The sequence below is a fragment of the Macrosteles quadrilineatus genome, unplaced genomic scaffold, assembly GCF_028750875.1.
Source record: "Macrosteles quadrilineatus isolate MER2022 unplaced genomic scaffold, UCM_ALF_1.0 Scaffold_8__2_contigs__length_117827958, whole genome shotgun sequence".
In the NCBI taxonomy this organism is placed as follows: Eukaryota; Metazoa; Arthropoda; class Insecta; order Hemiptera; family Cicadellidae; genus Macrosteles; species Macrosteles quadrilineatus.
In genome coordinates, this window is record NW_026542601.1 from 74395880 (window position 1) to 74415601 (window position 19722).

At 37.4% G+C, this 19722-nt stretch overlaps 1 protein-coding gene across 2 annotated transcripts; it reads left to right on the plus strand.

The window, feature by feature from the left end:
• Positions 1-11827: 11827 nt before the first annotated feature.
• Positions 11828-19463, plus strand: LOC128999282 (actin-5C). Of its 2 annotated transcripts, none has more exons than XM_054425687.1 (6): positions 11828-12045; positions 15359-15567; positions 15850-16164; positions 16484-16719; positions 18206-18494; positions 19003-19463. In XM_054425687.1, the coding sequence occupies exons 2-6, from the start codon at positions 15378-15380 to the stop codon at positions 19101-19103; spliced, it is 1131 nt and encodes a 376-aa protein (XP_054281662.1). In that variant the 5' UTR covers positions 11828-12045; positions 15359-15377; the 3' UTR covers positions 19104-19463. The 2 variants fall into 2 exon arrangements, with proteins under 2 accessions (XP_054281662.1, XP_054281663.1); XM_054425688.1 differs by lacking the exon at positions 11828-12045 and adding an exon at positions 12765-12889.
• The last annotated feature ends 259 nt before the right edge of the window (positions 19464-19722 follow it).

The window sequence follows — 19722 nt, forward strand, 5'->3', positions numbered from 1 at the left end:
TATCTGTTTCACAGTAGTAAAATACCACTACAAAATATGTCCCTACTACTTGTATATGTTGACTTTTCCAGATATCGAATCTTTACTAAAAATCAGAGGCGAATTACAAAATTGTACTCACAATTTGTAGCAAAAAACGTTAACTTAAAATTTATTTTAAATTCTTTATCTTTAAAAATTACGAAAAAGTAAAAAAGGCATGGAAAGATTATTTATTTGTATTTAGTAATGTTTAATTCCACTATTTTACATACAGAACAAGACCATCCAAAAATTGTGACCCTGCTTGGTCTCTTATACCTAGAAAGATTTAATACTTGGTTAAAATAATTACTTCCGTCATTTTTTAATTGCTTTTCCTGGACGTTAACTTATATGTCCTATCTAGTTTGCACGGATTATCACAATCGACCAAACTTTATATGACCTTAGTAAAATTTTTGTTTCTTAAAAGAACCACCCATACTGCACCAAACACTGAGCCTTAAAAGGCGAGATAAGACGTTATCAGCTGTGGTCCTTATATGGTGAACTCTCTATAAGGCAGTGGCGGGCCTTGGTAGGTCATGGCTGTAGGTTAACCGTGTGAGATCATTAATGAAGATATACCGGGTGTCTAGCGTAATGAAGATATAGCTAACTTTACAGTAATAATAGGATGTCTACCGTACTATAGGGGCAACTTGAAATTACTTTGTATGAGGGGCATGAGCCTATTTATTTTCAGAGTTAGTGACTAGCCAGAGTGCAAATTTGTTGTATATCCCCTACTACAGAATTTGCTTATTAATTGCCATAGAGTGATGTTTAGTAGTTGAATATACTACCGATGATTACCCGCTGTATATCGATGATCTATTATTTTATGTATAAATGATCGATTTGAGATGGGTTTGATGGTGAACGTCTAGGTGCGTATTTCAACCTATAGAGAAGGATGAGTGTGCAATTGAGTGAGATGATCTGTGTAGCTGCGTTACTGAATATCAGCTGTTTCATTAGCCAGGATCATTTTTTAAAGCCCGATCAGGAACAGCTGGGTCCGGTTTCGAACCATCAACAAACTACTGAATGTTTTAAGGATCGATCAGGCAACCTTTTGATTGTTGTGCGAGCACTATAACCACAGCCACCTCTAATACATAACCCATCCAGTCATATGAAATTATCTGAACCGATATAATGAAGTGCAATGCAGATTTATCAGAAAAATACTCGTAGGAATATCAAAAGCTGCTTAGAATGGTGTGCCAACGACCAGTAGAGTTTTAGACCGAGCCGTGTTTCAGGGATATTTATTATGTTTTGGTGCTAACCAGAATCAGAACAAAATTGCCTGAGTATCCGAGTGCTTCCAAGTCTATAGAGCTCACTTGAAGGTCGAAGTCGAAGGTTCGATTTCAAGCAATTTCAATTTCAGGCCCAGATGGCATTTGTCATAGTGCTATTATGTTATCTATCTAACTAAAGATGCTACAGGTCAAATGTAAATAGTAGCAAGATCAGAGGTCGGATGGTTACATAAAAAACGTAAAAAATTCCAAAGACGTTTATATGCACAAAAACCGTATTGGAATGCGTTCAAAGGTTCACCATGGTTAAAAAACAAAGACGATATTGAACTTTAATTTATATTTTCCAATAAAAATTTAAAATCCAGCTAATACGCCACTACTGGGACTAGACTTTCACTGAAACATAACAGCATAAACAATATTAGCTGTTCTAAACGTAAAAGTAGGTTGTAACACAAATAAAGTTTTCTTATTAAATCCCATAATGCTTAAAATGTTAAATATAAAAAACCAAACTATAATAAAAAAACCAAACATAAGCTGGATTACATATAGGCCTATTACACATACCTGGGTGTTGAATTTTATACATTTTATAATTGTTTATCTATTTAATTAGAGATATTGAAAATTTAACTAACCTTGGGGACATTATAAAAAACTTTGATCAAGATAGTTAATCAATTGATTAATGGTTTTAGGTCCGTGCCAGTAAATATGTAGACGGATGGTTCAGGAGATAGGTTTTATCATACCCAGTATAGACTTGGTCAATTTGTTATTTGTTTATTTTTTGTTTACTTGGCATTTGGGAGAATGGAGTGAGATGAGTTTATCAAGATCAGTAAGATCAGCTGTTCTTTAGCCAATTGCCATGACCAATCATTTAACTCATAACAATAAAAAACAGCTGATTGACCTACTGTATTTCCAAACCAAAAAAGCTGCTCACTTTTCTCAGAATCAACCGGAGACGTTTTTCTTTTGTTCCATTCACAAGCGATGAATCCTGAGCACCAAATCCTTTAAGCAGCTGATTGACAAGTCTTCGCAAACAAAGGGATGACGTCAGTGGCGGAAGCAGGCTGGCCTTGGCGACCAAGGTGGTCACCGGAAGGCCGCAGAGCGGAAGTCACCGTTGGACGGTGGAAGGTGGAACTTGGACCTCCTTTGGGTATGGAAATCTCATGGTCAATTGCAACGTTCGCCTTGTGACGGTGTGGGTGATGTCACCCTAACTGGCTGGGGTGATATGTTAACGATGTTTGTCGAGGAAAACTGCTTCCAGTGACTTAGAATTTTAGCCCAACCTGAGATAAATAGTATTGGGTTGTATAATTATACCTGTATGTTCATTCGACATTCATACTGTTAATACTGTTCTATGAAATGGCGACCATGCAAAGTCGGTTTAAGCATTGACTGGAGATGAGTGTAGGATGAGTGGCGCGATCTTGTAGTCTTGTTAGTGACTAAGGCCGACATTCCTTAGACACAGCTGTTAATTAATAGGCCATACAGCTAATGGCAACTAAGGGAGCTACAGTTTATAGTGGAATCCGAACCACATATATATCCACCATGATCTTAAGTAGTCTATTATTTTTATATGCTACAGTATATAGCCTACACACCCAATGGTCTAGAGAGGAATGTTGCCGTTGTAGCCATAAAATACTGTGTGTTATCCTTGACAACAGTATTGTAGCTTACTCAATAATTGCACACACAAATTTCTACATAATAAATTATTAATGTTTTTAAATTGTTTGAAATCCACCAAAAATGTATACATAAAAAGTGTTAAAGATTTTTAAATTACCAAACCATTAATTTAGTATTTCTTAAATGACATAAAATGGTTTACTTAACCATTTTTAACGTCCTATTTTTTTTTGTTTTCTTACAAATACTTTCTACTCAATTGTTTATTGTTTAAATATGTTGTTTATTGTAATGAACCATAGCAACCTCTAATATACATGTGTACTAGATAATGCTATTGTTGCGGGCTTAACGGGTTCTCTACAATAAAAACTTGGCGATTTTATAATAACTATTTATTTACACTAATTATTCTATATTTACAGATATTAGAATTACCTAACACCTAACTAACCCTATCTAAACCTAGCTAAAGCCTATTCTAATTTACAATGTTTTTACTTACAGCTAGCCTCTACAGGATTTATCACTTCTGTTACAACACTGTCACTACACTGTCACTAGAGTCACTACACTGTTACTCTCACTGTCACTACACTGTTACTGCCACTAGCACTAGCACTGGTCACTAACACCGACGGGCGCTTGCCGCGACGATTCTCGGAAGGCTCAACTCAACTGAACTGCCGTGTGCCGGAAGACGGTCCCTTATATAAATTTACCGTGGAACATTCTGGAGACCCCTGGTAGCCTAGACAAAGGTGTTTACGCCGTAGAAGTGTAGAAGGTTCTAGGGCCCCTATTGAGGTAGTACGTTGACATGGGTCTATTGTCTATCAGTGGTGCGCTAGGAGAAACCCGTGTAAACAAACAACCCTTTTGAGACGGCGCCTGGCTATTGTTGCGCGGGGCTCCTGACTTGTAACACTACCCCCTCCTTAAGACTGTTCTGCCCCAGAACAGATTTCTCTCGAAGCTTGAGATCTTCTGGACCAATGTCTCCGGTCCCCCACGGGTTGAATACGCAGACCACAATGTCGATGCCAGTGTCCTCGAAAAGTTCCTGCACCATATTTCTTACAATCCTCCATTCCAGTCCGTCATAACCACATCCCAGCCTGGGAATAGCAAGCTTTTTTATTCCGATCCGAAGAAGTTTGTCTCGCAGGTCTTGCAGGCTTTTCTTCAACGATTCATAGGAGGGCTTCTGGCTTGACGTTTCCTTCGTAACGAGGTAGAACAAATGCTGGCCGTTGCGCTTCAGGTGAAGAGTCGTGCCAATGGTGGGGCTCTGCCGCTCAAGATCTTCGGTCCCTCCAAACTTTTTCCTGAAGACTGTGGCTATACCTCGCGACGCTCTCAGGTCTTCTGCTACGCAGTGTGCCAAGGCATATTCCACTGGCAAGGTGAAGAGGTCCTTGTATAACAGCCTCGGTCCTTCATTTCCACGTCTCTCAGGCACGATGTCTCTTGGCTCGGTTGAGAGGTTCCGAACTTGTTGTTCCTCTTGTTTGCCGTGATCTCCGTTGTAGGGTGCAAGCTTGTTGAAATGGATTAATATGGGTTTGCCGTCTGGTTGTCTCTTAATCCGGTAGATGAAGTCATTTAGACGGGAAATAACTTCATAAGGTCCTTCCCACGAGTTCTGGAGATTTGGCGAATATCCACGACGCCTTCGGGGATTGTGTAGCCACACGAGGTCTCCAGGTGTGAACCCTCCTTTCTCGGCCTTCACGTCGTACCTCTCCCTCATCCTGTCACTTGCTCCAGATATGTTGTGACGGACTTTCTCGTCCATCTTCCACTGCATAATGTGCCTTAGGTTTGGGTCCCCCTTCCGGTCCTCTGAAAGCTTCTTCTCGTCCTTTTCGTCGTTAATGGCGATCACACGACGAACCGATGCACTGTAGCCTTCCTTGCGCGCACAATGATTGCCACTGTCTCCACATTGTCTTCTGAAGAGTGCATCCGCCTTCTTATGGTCCGGCCCAGTGCGATGATATGACTCGAAGTCATACTCCTGCTTCGATCCTGGAGGGATTGAATGAGGCCTAGTCCGGGGACGCCCCATCTCCCCGCAGTTCCAACAGCGTGCCTGCCGGTGACGATTTTTGAGTGCCTCCAGAACTCTCTCTACCAGGTCCTCGATGTCCAGTGGAGTTGTAGTTTCTGTGTCTGCCACACGGACTCGGGCCTGACCTCTCACCGACTGCCGTACAGCCTCGAACTCCAGTGCCTGTGTCAGTGCGTCACTCAGGGTCTTTGGTCTGGCGAGCTTCACTGCCTGTTGAGTCTCAGGTTCACGTAGACCGTCTAGGAATTTATCCACCGCCAAACTCTCGTAGACATCATCCGTGACCGAAGGATAGGCGTTTCTCACCAGGCGAGCAATGTCGGCTTCAAACTCCTGGAGTGACTCGCTGGGCTTTTGGATCCGGTTCCGCAGCTGTGATCGGTAGAGCTGGTCCATATGTCGATGTCCAAAGCGCATGTCCAATCTCCTTACTAACTCTGCGAAATTCTTCCGCTCCGCCAATGGCATAGCATGCAGAACAGCTAGTGCATCACCCCGTAGTGCAAGGCACAGTGCTGAAGCCTTTGTCTCCTCGGTCCACCCATGAACCATAGCCGCTGTCTCGAAGAGAAGCATGTAGTCCTCCCAGGGAGTTTTGCCATCGAAGTGAGGAACGATGTTCTGAGGGGCAACGGCAGCAATGGTGGGCGCTGGTTTGGAGATCGTATCTAGGGTGTTATCCTGCTGAAGTTCACTAGTGCTAGCCGATGATGCAGGTGTGAAGCTCCCCGATGCAGCCATCTCCTGCCTAAGCTTATCAACTAACCTATCTTCTAGATTCTTTTCTATACAGTTAACTTTCTCATCGATTTCATTTATTCTACTTTCTAAACTATCAACTTTGCTAGAATATTCACCTAATTTGTTCAGCATTTTTGATTCTACATTTGACATTTTTGTCTCGATGCTAGCTTCTAAGTTTTTGTTATTTTCTGACATTTTTGACTCAATGCTAGCTTCTAGGTTTTTGCTATTTTCTGACATTTTAGACTCGATATTAGCTTCTAGGTTTGACATTTTTGACTCTAATGTTTTGCTATTTTCTGACATTAACTCTAATGTTTTACTATTTTCTGACATTTTTGACTCTAAGTTCTTAAGCATTTTATTCATATCTGATGTTTCAAATAAAACGTTTTCTGGGTCTTCACCTGCATCAATTAAAGCTTGTTTAAGGCGTGCCTGAAGGGCTGATTTAGTTCCACTAGTATCAAGATCTCGTTCTTCTAATTCTCTCCTAAGGTCAGCTACTTTTAACTCATCAAGTTTCACACCTTTGAAAGCCATTTTTATGCCAAACAAATAAAATAATTTTACAATAAATGATTTTTTTCCTTTGTAAACAAATTTACGACACAAATTACTACTATGTAACGAAGACCCTGAATCTTCCCTTAAAATATCTAATACAACTAAAATTAAACTCAATATTTTACAATTAAAATCGCCAAAATAATCCCACTTCTGACACCAATTGTTGCGGGCTTAACGGGTTCTCTACAATAAAAACTTGGCGATTTTATAATAACTATTTATTTACACTAATTATTCTATATTTACAGATATTAGAATTACCTAACACCTAACTAACCCTATCTAAACCTAGCTAAAGCCTATTCTAATTTACAATGTTTTTACTTACAGCTAGCCTCTACAGGATTTATCACTTCTGTTACAACACTGTCACTACACTGTCACTAGAGTCACTACACTGTTACTCTCACTGTCACTACACTGTTACTGCCACTAGCACTAGCACTGGTCACTAACACCGACGGGCGCTTGCCGCGACGATTCTCGGAAGGCTCAACTCAACTGAACTGCCGTGTGCCGGAAGACGGTCCCTTATATAAATTTACCGTGGAACATTCTGGAGACCCCTGGTAGCCTAGACAAAGGTGTTTACGCCGTAGAAGTGTAGAAGGTTCTAGGGCCCCTATTGAGGTAGTACGTTGACATGGGTCTATTGTCTATCAGTGGTGCGCTAGGAGAAACCCGTGTAAACAAACAACCCTTTTGAGACGGCGCCTGGCTATTGTTGCGCGGGGCTCCTGACTTGTAACACTATGAATGAACACATTAAATAAAGTGTTAACATTAGCTTTATTTTAACAAACGCTTTATCGGGGGTTAAGTTTCATTTCAGCTAACAATACCAATTTGACAGACAAATAAGTGAGTCAAGTTTACTTGAGCTTATTTAAATCTGTTAGTCTAGGAGATAAACTGCAAACACCCTATCGATTGTGTAAGTTCAAAATCCATTTTACGAGCAAAAACATGTTTCGTTTGATAATGTTGACGTTGGTATCTGTTTGTCAAGAGTGGTGGTGCGAATAAATTATCTAAGCCTGCAACAATTTACTACTTATTTACAACAAAGTGCTTACTTGTATAACAACACAATTAGTAACGATAATGAGCCTTGTTCTTTATCACTCAATATGCAAGAGGTGAAACGTTCAAGATAATGTTTGCCAATTTCAAACCACTGGAAACAGTATTAAATCCCTCATTGGATGTTTAGAATTTGTTTTTATTTGCGTATTTCAATGCAACCACAATTTTTTGTGTTTGACATCAACTACAGTGACAGAGTGACAAACAAAAACGATGGGCGATATTATTTTACCGAATATATTTTTGCAGCAAAATTTATGTCAGAGGCTAATTTATTGTTGGATACAAAATTGGCTACAGCTGGCTCATATATGGGATATTTAAGTGTGCAAAAGTCAACGATAAACCTATGTTTCACTTCAAGTGGCCTATGCAGAGTGCGACAAGTAATGACATAAATTTTTCAACTCTGGTTTGAGTTGAGTACTGTCACTGATATCTGTTGAATCCTAATTTTTTAAAGCAATGAAACCTTAAAGAAACACTTCTGTAAACTAGAGTATCAGCTGTGTCAAATACATTTTCTAACTAAGAGAGAAAATTAGTAGCCAGTATTTTTATTTGACAAAATATTGGCTACAGCTGATTTATTCCATATATGTAGATGAATAGATGGGAGGTATAGTTGAGTGAGAAGACTAAAGCCAATGAATAGTTACATAGATAAATAACTCAACCGCACAAACAAAATGATTATTTAATTGTTAAAACAATACAATAACTATAGCAAACAACAATTAATTAATTGTTGCCGAGATGAGTGTGTTGGTCGGTGTTGGTCGCCGTAGCACAGACGTTTTCTGTGGCCGTAGTCAGCTGATAGTCTCATTGTTGAGGTGCGTTCTGTGTTGACTAGGTCAAACCCCCTCCACCCCATTCACCACCCCTTGATGGGCTTACCTCCCCTCACTGACGATTGAATGGTTTCTGTCTCACTCACACACGAGAACCAACCATCGATATGAACCAACAGTGGTAACTATTTATGTAATGCCATATCAGAACCAATTTGCTATTTTCGCACTCACGTGAACTATTTTGCGAGTTCTTTTCTTGGAACTCTAGACTCTATTCTCAATGTGGTTGGAATGGTTTGGAACTGTTGAATGAAGTATTTACCGACCGATTCCCTGAGTCACCATTATATATTAGTATTGTTTGTAAGCGCAAAGCCAATTAATTTATAACCGCTTGTGTTTCCGAGCGCTAGTTTAGGAATCTGTAAAGGGTAAAACAATCACATATCACTAACATTATGAATTTAAATAAAATTTAAAAAAGTATCTTACTCGCATCCCCACTTAATTTTTTTTATAGCATATGTTTATACTTAAAAAATTTAGATACCATGGCCATGGATAGCCTATAATCACAGAAAAGGGAAACAAAGTTTATTTCCTTTTATTTCCTTAGTCAATGCTATAATCAACTATAGTCTATGCCATGACTAAATTTTTTTGGACTTAATTGATTTTTCTCGCACAAGCTTTACTTTTAAACTGTACCAACATTCTGTACTACATTTTGAAAACTCTTATGAAAACCTGTACACATACAACCTTGTATCTTGATTGATACTTAACCAAATTAGTAAGTATTTACTATCGAGCTACCAATACTTTAACACTTTTCATTGAAATGGCGACCATACAAAGTAAGGTATTTTAAGCCAAGTATGAATGGAGATGAGCTGTTTTGCCTAATGAGGTAAAAAATTGTCTTGTAAAAATGGAGACTTAACAGCTACGAGGTTTTATTACAGTATTCACAGCGAGAAGCGAGAACCATAGAAGTTTGAATTCAGGAATGTTGGTCAGAATTTGATGGGAGAAGAAAGCAACTAAAAATTCAAGTAATTTTACTATGATTTATTGTGCAAGTTTCACCTCGCTCTGTCTGGGAAAAGTAGAAAACAGAAAGATGCGACGAACTTTCCTCCGATGTAAAAGGCGACGAGGAACTGATGGACCGGATATGGAGGAATTAAAGAACCGGATATGGAACCGCGTCTGGTAACAGGAAACAAGTGGTTTCTTCTCTCCGCATTGTATATAGGTCAGTTGGATGATTGGTTCTTTGGTTAACAGTGTGACAAGGATTAATTAATTAGACTATGCATTTATTTGTAAAGAGTTAAGTTGAAGAACATTTTAAACTGCTGTTTATTATCTGGAGACACTAATTGCATACAGTATTATGTTTTATTGTTTTCGCAGCGGTATTACTGACAAGGCCTTAATTCATAAATAAATCATACATCTCCACTCGCATTATATTTTTCCTACAGTTATAAGGCATATAACTTACTGTAAATAAATCTTCCAAACACTGTACAAAATGTTTTTAAGTTAGCAAGCGTTGGTTGAACGAAATGGTAAACGCTACACCAGCTGATCGTAGTCGTAGTATATATTTAAGTGTTGCCAACTTATTTTCAAGCGTACATGTATTACGTGCCTAATAAAAGCATACAGTTTTGTGTTGTCTGGAGTGCGGCAAATGTAAAATGAGTGTGGCAAAAGTAAATAAATGCAGCAATTGGCAATTAGCTACTTCGCGTGCTATAATCAGTGCAAGGAAGCCCACTCAGGTAACTTAGGAAAAAATAACTTCAGTGCTATAAAACATTTCCTTTATTCTTCGTTTTTGTGAAATTTGTGTCTACATTCCTTATCATAAATCTGGGTTAAATCTTTGTTCCGTTTGATCCCAAATTAGGTTTGCCTCCCGCGTTGCTACTGTGGGTACCAGATGTCCTTATTTGGCCCCATGTAAACTAACTCCTAAAATGGGATTGGCTGGTACACATCTCGACTGGTTCCTTGCAAGACTTGCAGTGGAAAGTATATAGCCATGAGAACGCAATGCTTGACGTATGAAAATCACAGATGAAAATGCATAACCCCTTACATTATTCCATATTCCATTCGAGTATCTCCTAGATAAGCCAATTCGAATATTTAGGGAACGTTTTAATGCTTACGACATTTTTCATGTTATTTAGCTTAGTTTAGACACATTTTAACTAAACAAAACGATAATTGTCACATTCTTCTAGTGTGTACCACCCAAAAATTAATTTTGTGTAGTAACATAAATGCACGATAGCGACACAAAACACATAAAACAGTCTTCGTATTTTACATTGATGTCGAAATAAAAATAGGAAATATGCCTTACTTTTTGCATACAAGTAGTAAAGAATAACTATTGTCGAGATATAGGAGGTCATGTGAAACCTCTCAGTTATTATGTATTGGCAGGCGAGAAGTGTGTATTCAACGTACGCCAATTAACTAATTACAGTTTTAATTGCCAATTAACTCTATATTCTACATGCCAAACTGGATAAGTAGGCCCCTTTCTTCTTTCTTCTGCCCCGTCACTACAAAATGGTATAACGTGAAAACAGCTGTTTACGTTAATTATTTTCATGGTTAGGATTTTTAAATCGTATCTTTCATTGACAAACATTTCTTTTGGGTAAGTAGTTTTAATTATTATTCAATTCAAAGTTGTGTAGCGTTTATGTATTATACGTGGGAAAAGACCGCGAAATAAATTAAGTTGGTGCACCTAATTCATATTTAGATAAAGATTAGAATTTATTTGTAGACATCCTTAGTTGAACAAAATACGAGTTACGGGATTATGATAGTTGGTGAGTAAAATAATTTTAGATGGGTCAAAAATAATTTTTGTTTATACAGTACATATTTTGTTTGTCTCTTGACTTTAACCCTCGTTTCAGATTCTGTCGTAATAAACGACATGCGCACCCAACAATCATCGGCAAAACTTTAATTTTGAGCGAATCCCTAACAAATTGTTTTTTAGAATAATTTTCATCATTATATACAACTAGAACAATAAATTATACTCGTGTAAAATTTTTCATTTTCTCGTTAAGTTCATATTTACACCAACCCTCATTTACTGTAGAAAAAAGTCAATAATCATCAAATTGCAGATTCCACACGCACACGCGTCGTCTGCAATTTGAAACGATTTCCGATGGAACCCAACCCCAAGAGAAAGGTTGGAAACGAAACAATGCAGTAAAAAGTGAAACCTTTCAACAAACTGTTGATTGAAGAAACCTCTAATTTAATTCTAGTGGGAACGGAACGCTGAGGTATTCATTCGAAATTTCCTACTAGTTTCAAGTACACGCTTGCATTTCGCTTGTGAATCAACCGCCCGAGCCTCTCGACCAATCAGAGAGCGCCATCCGCTTTATAACCATATATGGTATGAGCGGTGTTTGTTACGTGGAGGGGGTTCGGGCGAGTCCAAGTAGCACGGTGGGGGAGAAACCTTCGACTTTTGTGCGACCGCCGACTCGGATTTCATAAAAAACGAGTGAATTTATTTGCTTCTACTGGGATTTGGAGTTATGAAACCATTCTAAACCGATTTATTACTGTTTTTAGCTCGATTTTAGTTTAAATTAGTGAATTTAAGTCGGCTGTATTCCCTTCAGTGTAGACTTCCTCTCCCCGGACGAGTCCATTTTCAGGACGAGACTTTCCCCAACGGTTCAATTGCTCGGTTCACTTGCATCAATTTAGTTGTGGTGCCAGCACTCATTGACGTTCCTCTATTTTAGAGGTAAGTTTAGGAATAATTAAGGTTTACTTCTCAATTTAATGTAGAATATTATATTCTATGTCTTATTATTTTTCATTAAAAAACAGTTATTTTCGAGATCGGTGGGTACTGGTAAGCTTTTTATATTAATTTGTCTGCTTAGGACTTGAATTTACGTTTCAAAAGAAATTAATACGAGCTCGATGTTTTTGTCAGCTGATGATAATTTTTCATCGGTTCCAGTGTTGCATGTAACCCTAAAGTAAGTGAACGACCAAAATTGCAACTATACGCATACGTTATTCTCGCACACGCCGGCTCGCGCTAGGTTTACTAGTAGGGTAGCTATATTCGTTTTACGCGCATCCATAATTAACTTCATTCATTCCCGCCGTGCTATTTTTAAAGTTGGCACCTCTCTACTAAACAAATAGTTGCTATTTTTACTCCTTCCTTAGATCTTCCAGACATAACCTATTGCCAGTTGGGCGTTGTCCATCTACCGGCGTGATAGTAACCATGAACTTGTACACACTTCATTGATTTAATCTTTCCCTTTGGACTTGGAGAATAAAACAGTCAATGTTTTCAGACCCAAGTTACTTAGTAAATAAAGAGTTTCATCGAGATTACCGGCTTTTGAAGATGTTAAGCCACGCCGCAAGCTTTTTCCTTATATGGTAAAGTATGCTGTCATTGGCGCCCCCCCCCCCCCATTGAATATTGGGAGGGGTAGGAAGAGAACTTAGTGAGAGGTTGCTTATAACCTAACCCGTCTGCTAGTGTCAACTTCAGTTCAGTCTAGTCTTGTTAACCAAAAGGTGCAGTTCTGTGCATCCCTATTTTGTACATTTTATTTATTTATGTAAGTTTGAAATATTTTGGTGCTTCTTGTAGAGTTAAGTGCTTTGTGTTGTGCCATATGGATTACCACCAATGAAGATTTAATTGTTTTTAGTGCCAGCTGTGTTATTTTTAAGTGTGTTTTAAGTTATTCAAATTGTGGGTAAAAAAACATAATTTTTTATTTTTTTTAAACTCAAGTTTTAGGTTTAAGCTTAAGGCTTTTCATCCTAACCATACTTGAATACCTACAATTTTATTTTTACTACCGTATCCGTTTAACTCGATGTAACTTGGAATCAAATCAAACTTAAGTTACCTCAGCAGCTTAACTTGTGCCTAAGTATTATTAAGTACCCTACTTGTTAACTTAAAGTTTACAGTTTACAGTAAAGAAGTACTTAATAATCTACTTATGTACGGTACTGTACTGTACTAACAGACCTGATCTCAGTTTGGATCAAAACATTTTGAATTGTAGCTGAATCTAGCTTCATGTGAGTTAAACTTAATTGAGTTAGTTGGATTGAAGTGAGCGGTTGTTCGGGTCCTTGTTGTATCCATTAAGCCTACAGATATTTTCCCAAAGAAATTTAACTAATTTATTTAAATTACTGGGTACACTAAGTTATATCTGTTGACACAAACAACCGAATGAGTAATATTGATTGTTCGATTGTTTAATTCGATATATCATTTGGTTAGTTAGGTTAGGTTAACCTTACCTAACTAACCAAACGATATCGAATAATCGATAAGTTATATCGATTGATATTTCCATTAGGTTGTTTGTGCCAACAGATATGGAAGTGAACCAAAATTACTTACATTCACTTAATGTAGCCTACTCACATGGCAAGCTAAATTATTAAGAGTTTTTTTTTAAGTGTTCTCTCATAGTATATGTACAAAGATTTACAAAATTTAGGCTAGGCTAAGTAACCAAAAGTCTTTGGCCTACTTAGTGAAAAGTTGTGAATTAAAGTTAATCTTAATGACAAGCTGCTGTAATTTCAGTAACTTGATTTTGTTTTGTTGTATTTAACTTCCCTTATAGCTTTGGCGCTTAGCTTAAACCTAAGTCAAGCATATCTTATCACGTCTGCTGATTAAACCATATAACTACTCTTCATCATTTAATTATCATGTAGGTGTATCTAATATAGGTGAGCTAACTTTTGATCGCCTAGAAATTAGCCGCACCAAGTAATTGGAATTTAACACCTTTTTAACTTAAATAGAGCTGATTACAAACTTTTTATGATAATTAAATCCAGACTATTATCTTTGTGACGGTTATTGTGTTCAAGCTTAAAAAAAGTTAGTAGGCAAGTGTTTAATTTGATTAGTTGTAAATTTGATGCTTTTTGGGGGGCCTAAGGGGGGGGGGGGATATCTGCCTTATCTACATGGGATCATGATCCTTTTAGGGACCATTAACTCAGGCCTATCCAACTAATATGTCAAAGTATGCAACTTAGATTCTAAATTTAATGTTCTTTGTTGTTTGAATTGTTATCCAAGGGAGTCCATTGAAGCTAACGGCCATCTTGGATTTGCCCGCCAAAAGAGCATGCTAATTTCGTTAATTCAAACAGCCATTGAAGAGCTATTTTACCAAAAAAATTTTCAAACGCCAGAGTGATAATATAATTTAAATAGGTATCTAATTAACTGTGAGTTTAGAAATTGTCTTTGTAGTTTTTTAATTGTTTTACAAGCTAGAACAAAGGACTCTTGGAAATGATATTTAACAGACAAATAGTTGTTGCATTCTTTATTCGTTCAGAAAGGTTTGAGATAACTTGTGTCGAGCAAAACAAAAACTCCTAAATTAACCAAGTCTTGCTGTTATTATAACAGCAGAATTGATATGTGATTATAAGTAATCAATAAAGTTGTTGAAGGCCTAGTCTATGTGCAAGTGATGTGTGAAAAAACTGTCCTAGTTGACCCTGATATAGATCTCTATCCATTTATTGTCAGTAACTTTAAATTTTGTTCAGGTATTCAAAGGCGAGTTCAAAATGTGAACTAACATGATTACTCTTTCGACTTTCCCACATACAATGTGGGAAAATAACTACTACTTGGAAATAAAAAAAAAAAATATATTATTTTTTTAAGCTCCATGCATTCAAGAAGTTAAGGATTTAATGTTTTTCCAATTTCCATCAAATTTCCACTTTATCTTAAAAGTAATAAACTAATGTCACAATTTGTACAACAACATATTAACAACATATTAATTACCGGTACTCAAATAAACATTTAAGACTTAAGCTTGAAAATGTTAGGCCCTACAAAGATGCATTTAGTAGTTCTTATGTAGTTTTAAGATATGTTGGGATAAACCTTTTGGCACAAACCATAGTCTACATTTAACTTAAGTTAGTCTTACAATAAACTATCAACAACTTCATCTGGTTTGTAAATTGTATCCATATACTCTTTATCAATCACTTTGTAACATATTATGTTTTTGTTACAGTTAATTTATTACAATCACAATGTGTGACGAAGAAGTAGCAGCTCTGGTTGTGGACAATGGATCCGGAATGTGCAAGGCCGGGTTCGCCGGTGACGATGCTCCTCGGGCTGTCTTTCCCTCCATCGTGGGACGTCCTCGCCATCAGGGAGTCATGGTGGGGATGGGACAGAAGGACAGCTACGTCGGTGACGAGGCTCAGTCCAAGAGAGGTGTGTTTTTGGAAATACCTAACAGCTGTATACGTGAAAATATTTTTAAAGGGTTTTAGCTAATCTAGGTATTTCACTTCTCCACAATCTCAAAAATAAAAGCTTTACAGGTTACTTAATTTTTTATTGAGGTGCAACTTGTATTTGTTGTGTCGTAAATATTTGTTTTTAAGTTGCAAGATTAGCTATTAACTAGAATTGTAGTGTTTAAATTAATGTAACCATTACCACATATATTATAAAATCCAATGTGAGTGACTTATAATGACGTTCATTTCTCAGGTATCCTTACCCTGAAGTACCCCATTGAGCACGGTATTGTCACCAACTGGGACGACATGGAGAAGATCTGGCATCACACATTCTACAACGAGTTGAGAGTTGCGCCTGAAGAACACCCTGTACTGTTGACCGAAGCCCCCCTCAACCCCAAGGCCAACAGAGAAAAGATGACACAGATCATGTTTGAAACCTTCAACACACCCGCCATGTACGTCGCCATCCAGGCCGTTCTCTCCCTGTACGCCTCTGGACGAACAACTGGTATTGTGTTGGACTCTGGTGACGGCGTCTCTCACACAGTCCCCATCTATGAAGGTAACATAGACGACAGTTACTAAGTTCCACCATTTGTTAAGTAAAAGTAAGTTATCACAATCAAAGATTTAGAATGAAGATTTTATTTCTATGAAGATTTAGAATGTTTCTCAAATATTAAAGCTTTTGTGTGACAATCAACATTTCCCGCCACCCTCTATAGGTCATTTCTTGTTGACTCGGGTACATTTTATGTACCCATAAATAGTAGGCCTATTTACAAGGTATTGTAAAGCTTTCTACGCCATTTCTAATTTATCAATCTTTGTACATAAAGGTCTTAGGTTGTGTAATTTAAATTATATTGTGTGCTGTGCAGGATACGCGCTGCCCCACGCCATCCTCCGTCTTGACCTGGCTGGCCGAGACCTGACAGACTACCTGATGAAGATCCTCACCGAGAGAGGATACAGCTTCACCACCACCGCAGAGAGAGAAATTGTCCGTGATATCAAGGAGAAGCTGTGTTACGTCGCGTTGGACTTTGAGCAGGAAATGGCAACGGCCGCCAGCTCCAGCTCTCTGGAAAAGAGCTACGAACTTCCTGACGGACAGGTGTGTCTTTGCCCTTGTTTTGCAATGTCTGTAATGGCCTGTAATGGCCTGTTTAAATGTCCAATTAATTCTCAGAACCTATTAGAAAATGAATAAGCCTAATATTTTTTAATTCTTTGATTTAGCCTATTTACACCTCCTTTAACCAACAGACGTAGACTTCTCATCCCAATGTAAGTTTTAAAGCTTGTTTTTCGAGTCTTATTCATGTTAATGACACTGATCGCTAGTGTCGACGAAATTTAGTTTTTTTTATTTTACGACAATTTTATGATTTGTTATTTACTGTTCTTGGCTATACAACTAGGGAATGAGTTAAGATTTAAGATAAAATTGTTTTATTTGGTTAACCCTCCAAGTGTCCATAGTTTAGGCCTTAATGTCCACCTATTTTCGGCGCATTTGCAAGGTTTTATTAAAACGGATCTGAGAAGCTTAAAACAATGTTAATTCTAATGTTCTATATGCCATTTTGTTTGGAAAATCATGGGCTTCAATATTATATATAAAACATAAGGAACATTTTTTTCAAAAAAAAAATTTTTAGGTAAAAAAATATAATTTCGAAAATTTTCAAAAAAAAATAAGTTTGCGCTCAATGAAATTGTATAAATTATAGGCCTATAAATATTTGAAAATAGCCACTTTGTTCTAAATTTTATGAGGATTACAAACATATAATAATATAAGGAAGTATTTGCAAATAAATAAGTTATGGGCAAAAAACTGATTTCAGTACATAGCGTTTAGCTAAGAATGCATAGCCTAACCATAGCTAGGAATCTGGCTGATAATTTACATCAATATCACTACCTACTTCTTCAGGATCATCAACCAGCACTTCAAAACCACTTAAATCTTCTTATAATGCACCACGTATATCACTACTTTTGATTTTTAACACTAAAACAATGATAAACGTAATAAAACACATCAGTCATCGGTCCGGGGGAACCTAGCTGTTTACAAATACACGCACGTCAGCTGTCTGCTACAATATTTTCGGAACTAAAATGAATAGCGCTTAGAGACAGACCTCTGGAGAAAGCTTAGAATATTACGGAAAGAACGATACCTAACTCGATCCAGTTCAATCCGATTCAGTCAGTCATAGAGCCTTCGCCGTAAACGATGTCTGCGTGTCGAAAAATCGACAAGTAACACTACACAAAGTGTGCTGCTTGTCGAATTTTCGTCAAGTAACACTGGGAGGGTTAAATGAGGTTACAAATGACTGAAATGACAAGAAACAAATTGTAAACTAAACACGACCTCTACACAGTGCACCGGACGACCTAACAATAAAAGTGTCTTTAGCTGATCCATAAGTCATGGATGATAAGTCTACTAAAGGAATACTTATTATTTATCTATGCCTGTAGCTTTCTACTGTTTGTTTGTAACATTTTGTCATTTATTTTACTCTTTTAAGAATAAGTTGTCAGTTTCTATTATCGATTATTTATTGATTTATTATTTTTAACAGGTTATCACAATTGGAAACGAGAGATTCAGGTGTCCAGAGGCTCTCTTCCAGCCTTCATTCCTGGGTATGGAAGCTTGCGGTATCCACGAAACCACCTACAACTCCATCATGAAGTGTGACGTAGACATCCGTAAGGACCTGTACGCCAACACAGTCCTGTCTGGAGGTACCACTATGTACCCTGGTATTGCTGACAGGATGCAGAAGGAAATCACTGCCCTCGCTCCTTCCACCATGAAGATCAAGATCATCGCTCCCCCTGAGAGGAAATACTCCGTATGGATCGGAGGTAAGGAACATTGTGGTTTTCAGCTAGATTTAGGATTTGTGTCAGAAATTGAATCATGTGGTATTGTATCATCTTCACTTTTCAAACTTATTCTAATATACTAAAGTAATCCTGTTTATTTATCGATGAATGTATGTAATTTCATTTACATGTACAGAATTATTTAAAGATAAAAAATAAACTTACTAAGCCAGTTATATAGCTTTTGGAACAGGATATGGTTCATGATGAGGTTTTTCTCAATTCCCTTTTGGATCAACTAAAAGACCTACCAGTAGAATATTATGATTTCAGTTTATTATCAGTAGTTAACTGATGTTTGTCTGCCACACTTACAGTTGTCTAATACTTGTCATTTCACTTTCGGTTGTCTAATGCTTCATTTCACTTACAGTTGTCTAATGCTTGTCATTTCACTTTCAGTTGTCTAATACTTGTCATTTCACTTTCGGTTGTCTAATACTTGTCATTTCACTTTCAGTTGTCTAATGTTTTTTGTACTTTTCAGGTTCCATCCTTGCGTCCCTCTCCACCTTCCAACAGATGTGGATCTCCAAACAAGAGTATGACGAGTCTGGTCCCTCCATCGTCCACAGGAAGTGCTTCTAAGCGTGACTCTACTGTTAATATGTGAAAAGTTTGCTTCGGTTCGGATCACGGTGATCCGACAGAACTTTATTTATTGATTACAGTTTATAATTTGTAATCGAAACCTTTACAAGACATTTATCGAGTTGTTAAACTTTTATACTGTCTCAGACGTCGTTTCCATTCCATTCGCACTGAGCCGAGAGGTGCGATCCGTTTATGTTGCATTTATGTTAGTCAGTTGATATTTATATAGCCTCTGTGTAAGATTTTGTGATTAAAATGTTCGGTCCTATTTAATTTTTGTCCTGTATATTTTTTATTACGAGCAATAAATGTGAACTGCCTCGAGTGTTGGAAATAAATCGCTTAGATTGCTCATGTCAAGCATTTTCTTTTGAGAACCTTTAGATATACTGATAGGAATTCCCTTACATATTACATGAAGGAGTACAGTAGAATATTCGTTTTAAAATGAATCTATTAAAATATCTGTGGGACTTGAAAAAATTATAGAAATTAAGAAATAATTTACTAAACTTTACCACAGAGAAGTAAGATAAGATACAGAGGACACATGCTTATAGTACAACCATGCACATTTAGATCTGGTATGTTGGGTTGAAATGCACTTGTACTG

Bases quoted from the DNA above. Each gene is read 5' to 3' on its own strand.
- LOC128999282 (XM_054425687.1), top strand. From the start codon at position 15,378: ATGTGTGACGAAGAAGTAGCAGCTCTGGTTGTGGACAATGGATCCGGA. The intron at 15,568-15,849 runs GTGTGTTTTTGG...TTCATTTCTCAG, and splicing joins CGAGGCTCAGTCCAAGAGAG to GTATCCTTACCCTGAAGTAC. The intron at 16,720-18,205 runs GTGTGTCTTTGC...TATTTTTAACAG, and splicing joins ACGAACTTCCTGACGGACAG to GTTATCACAATTGGAAACGA.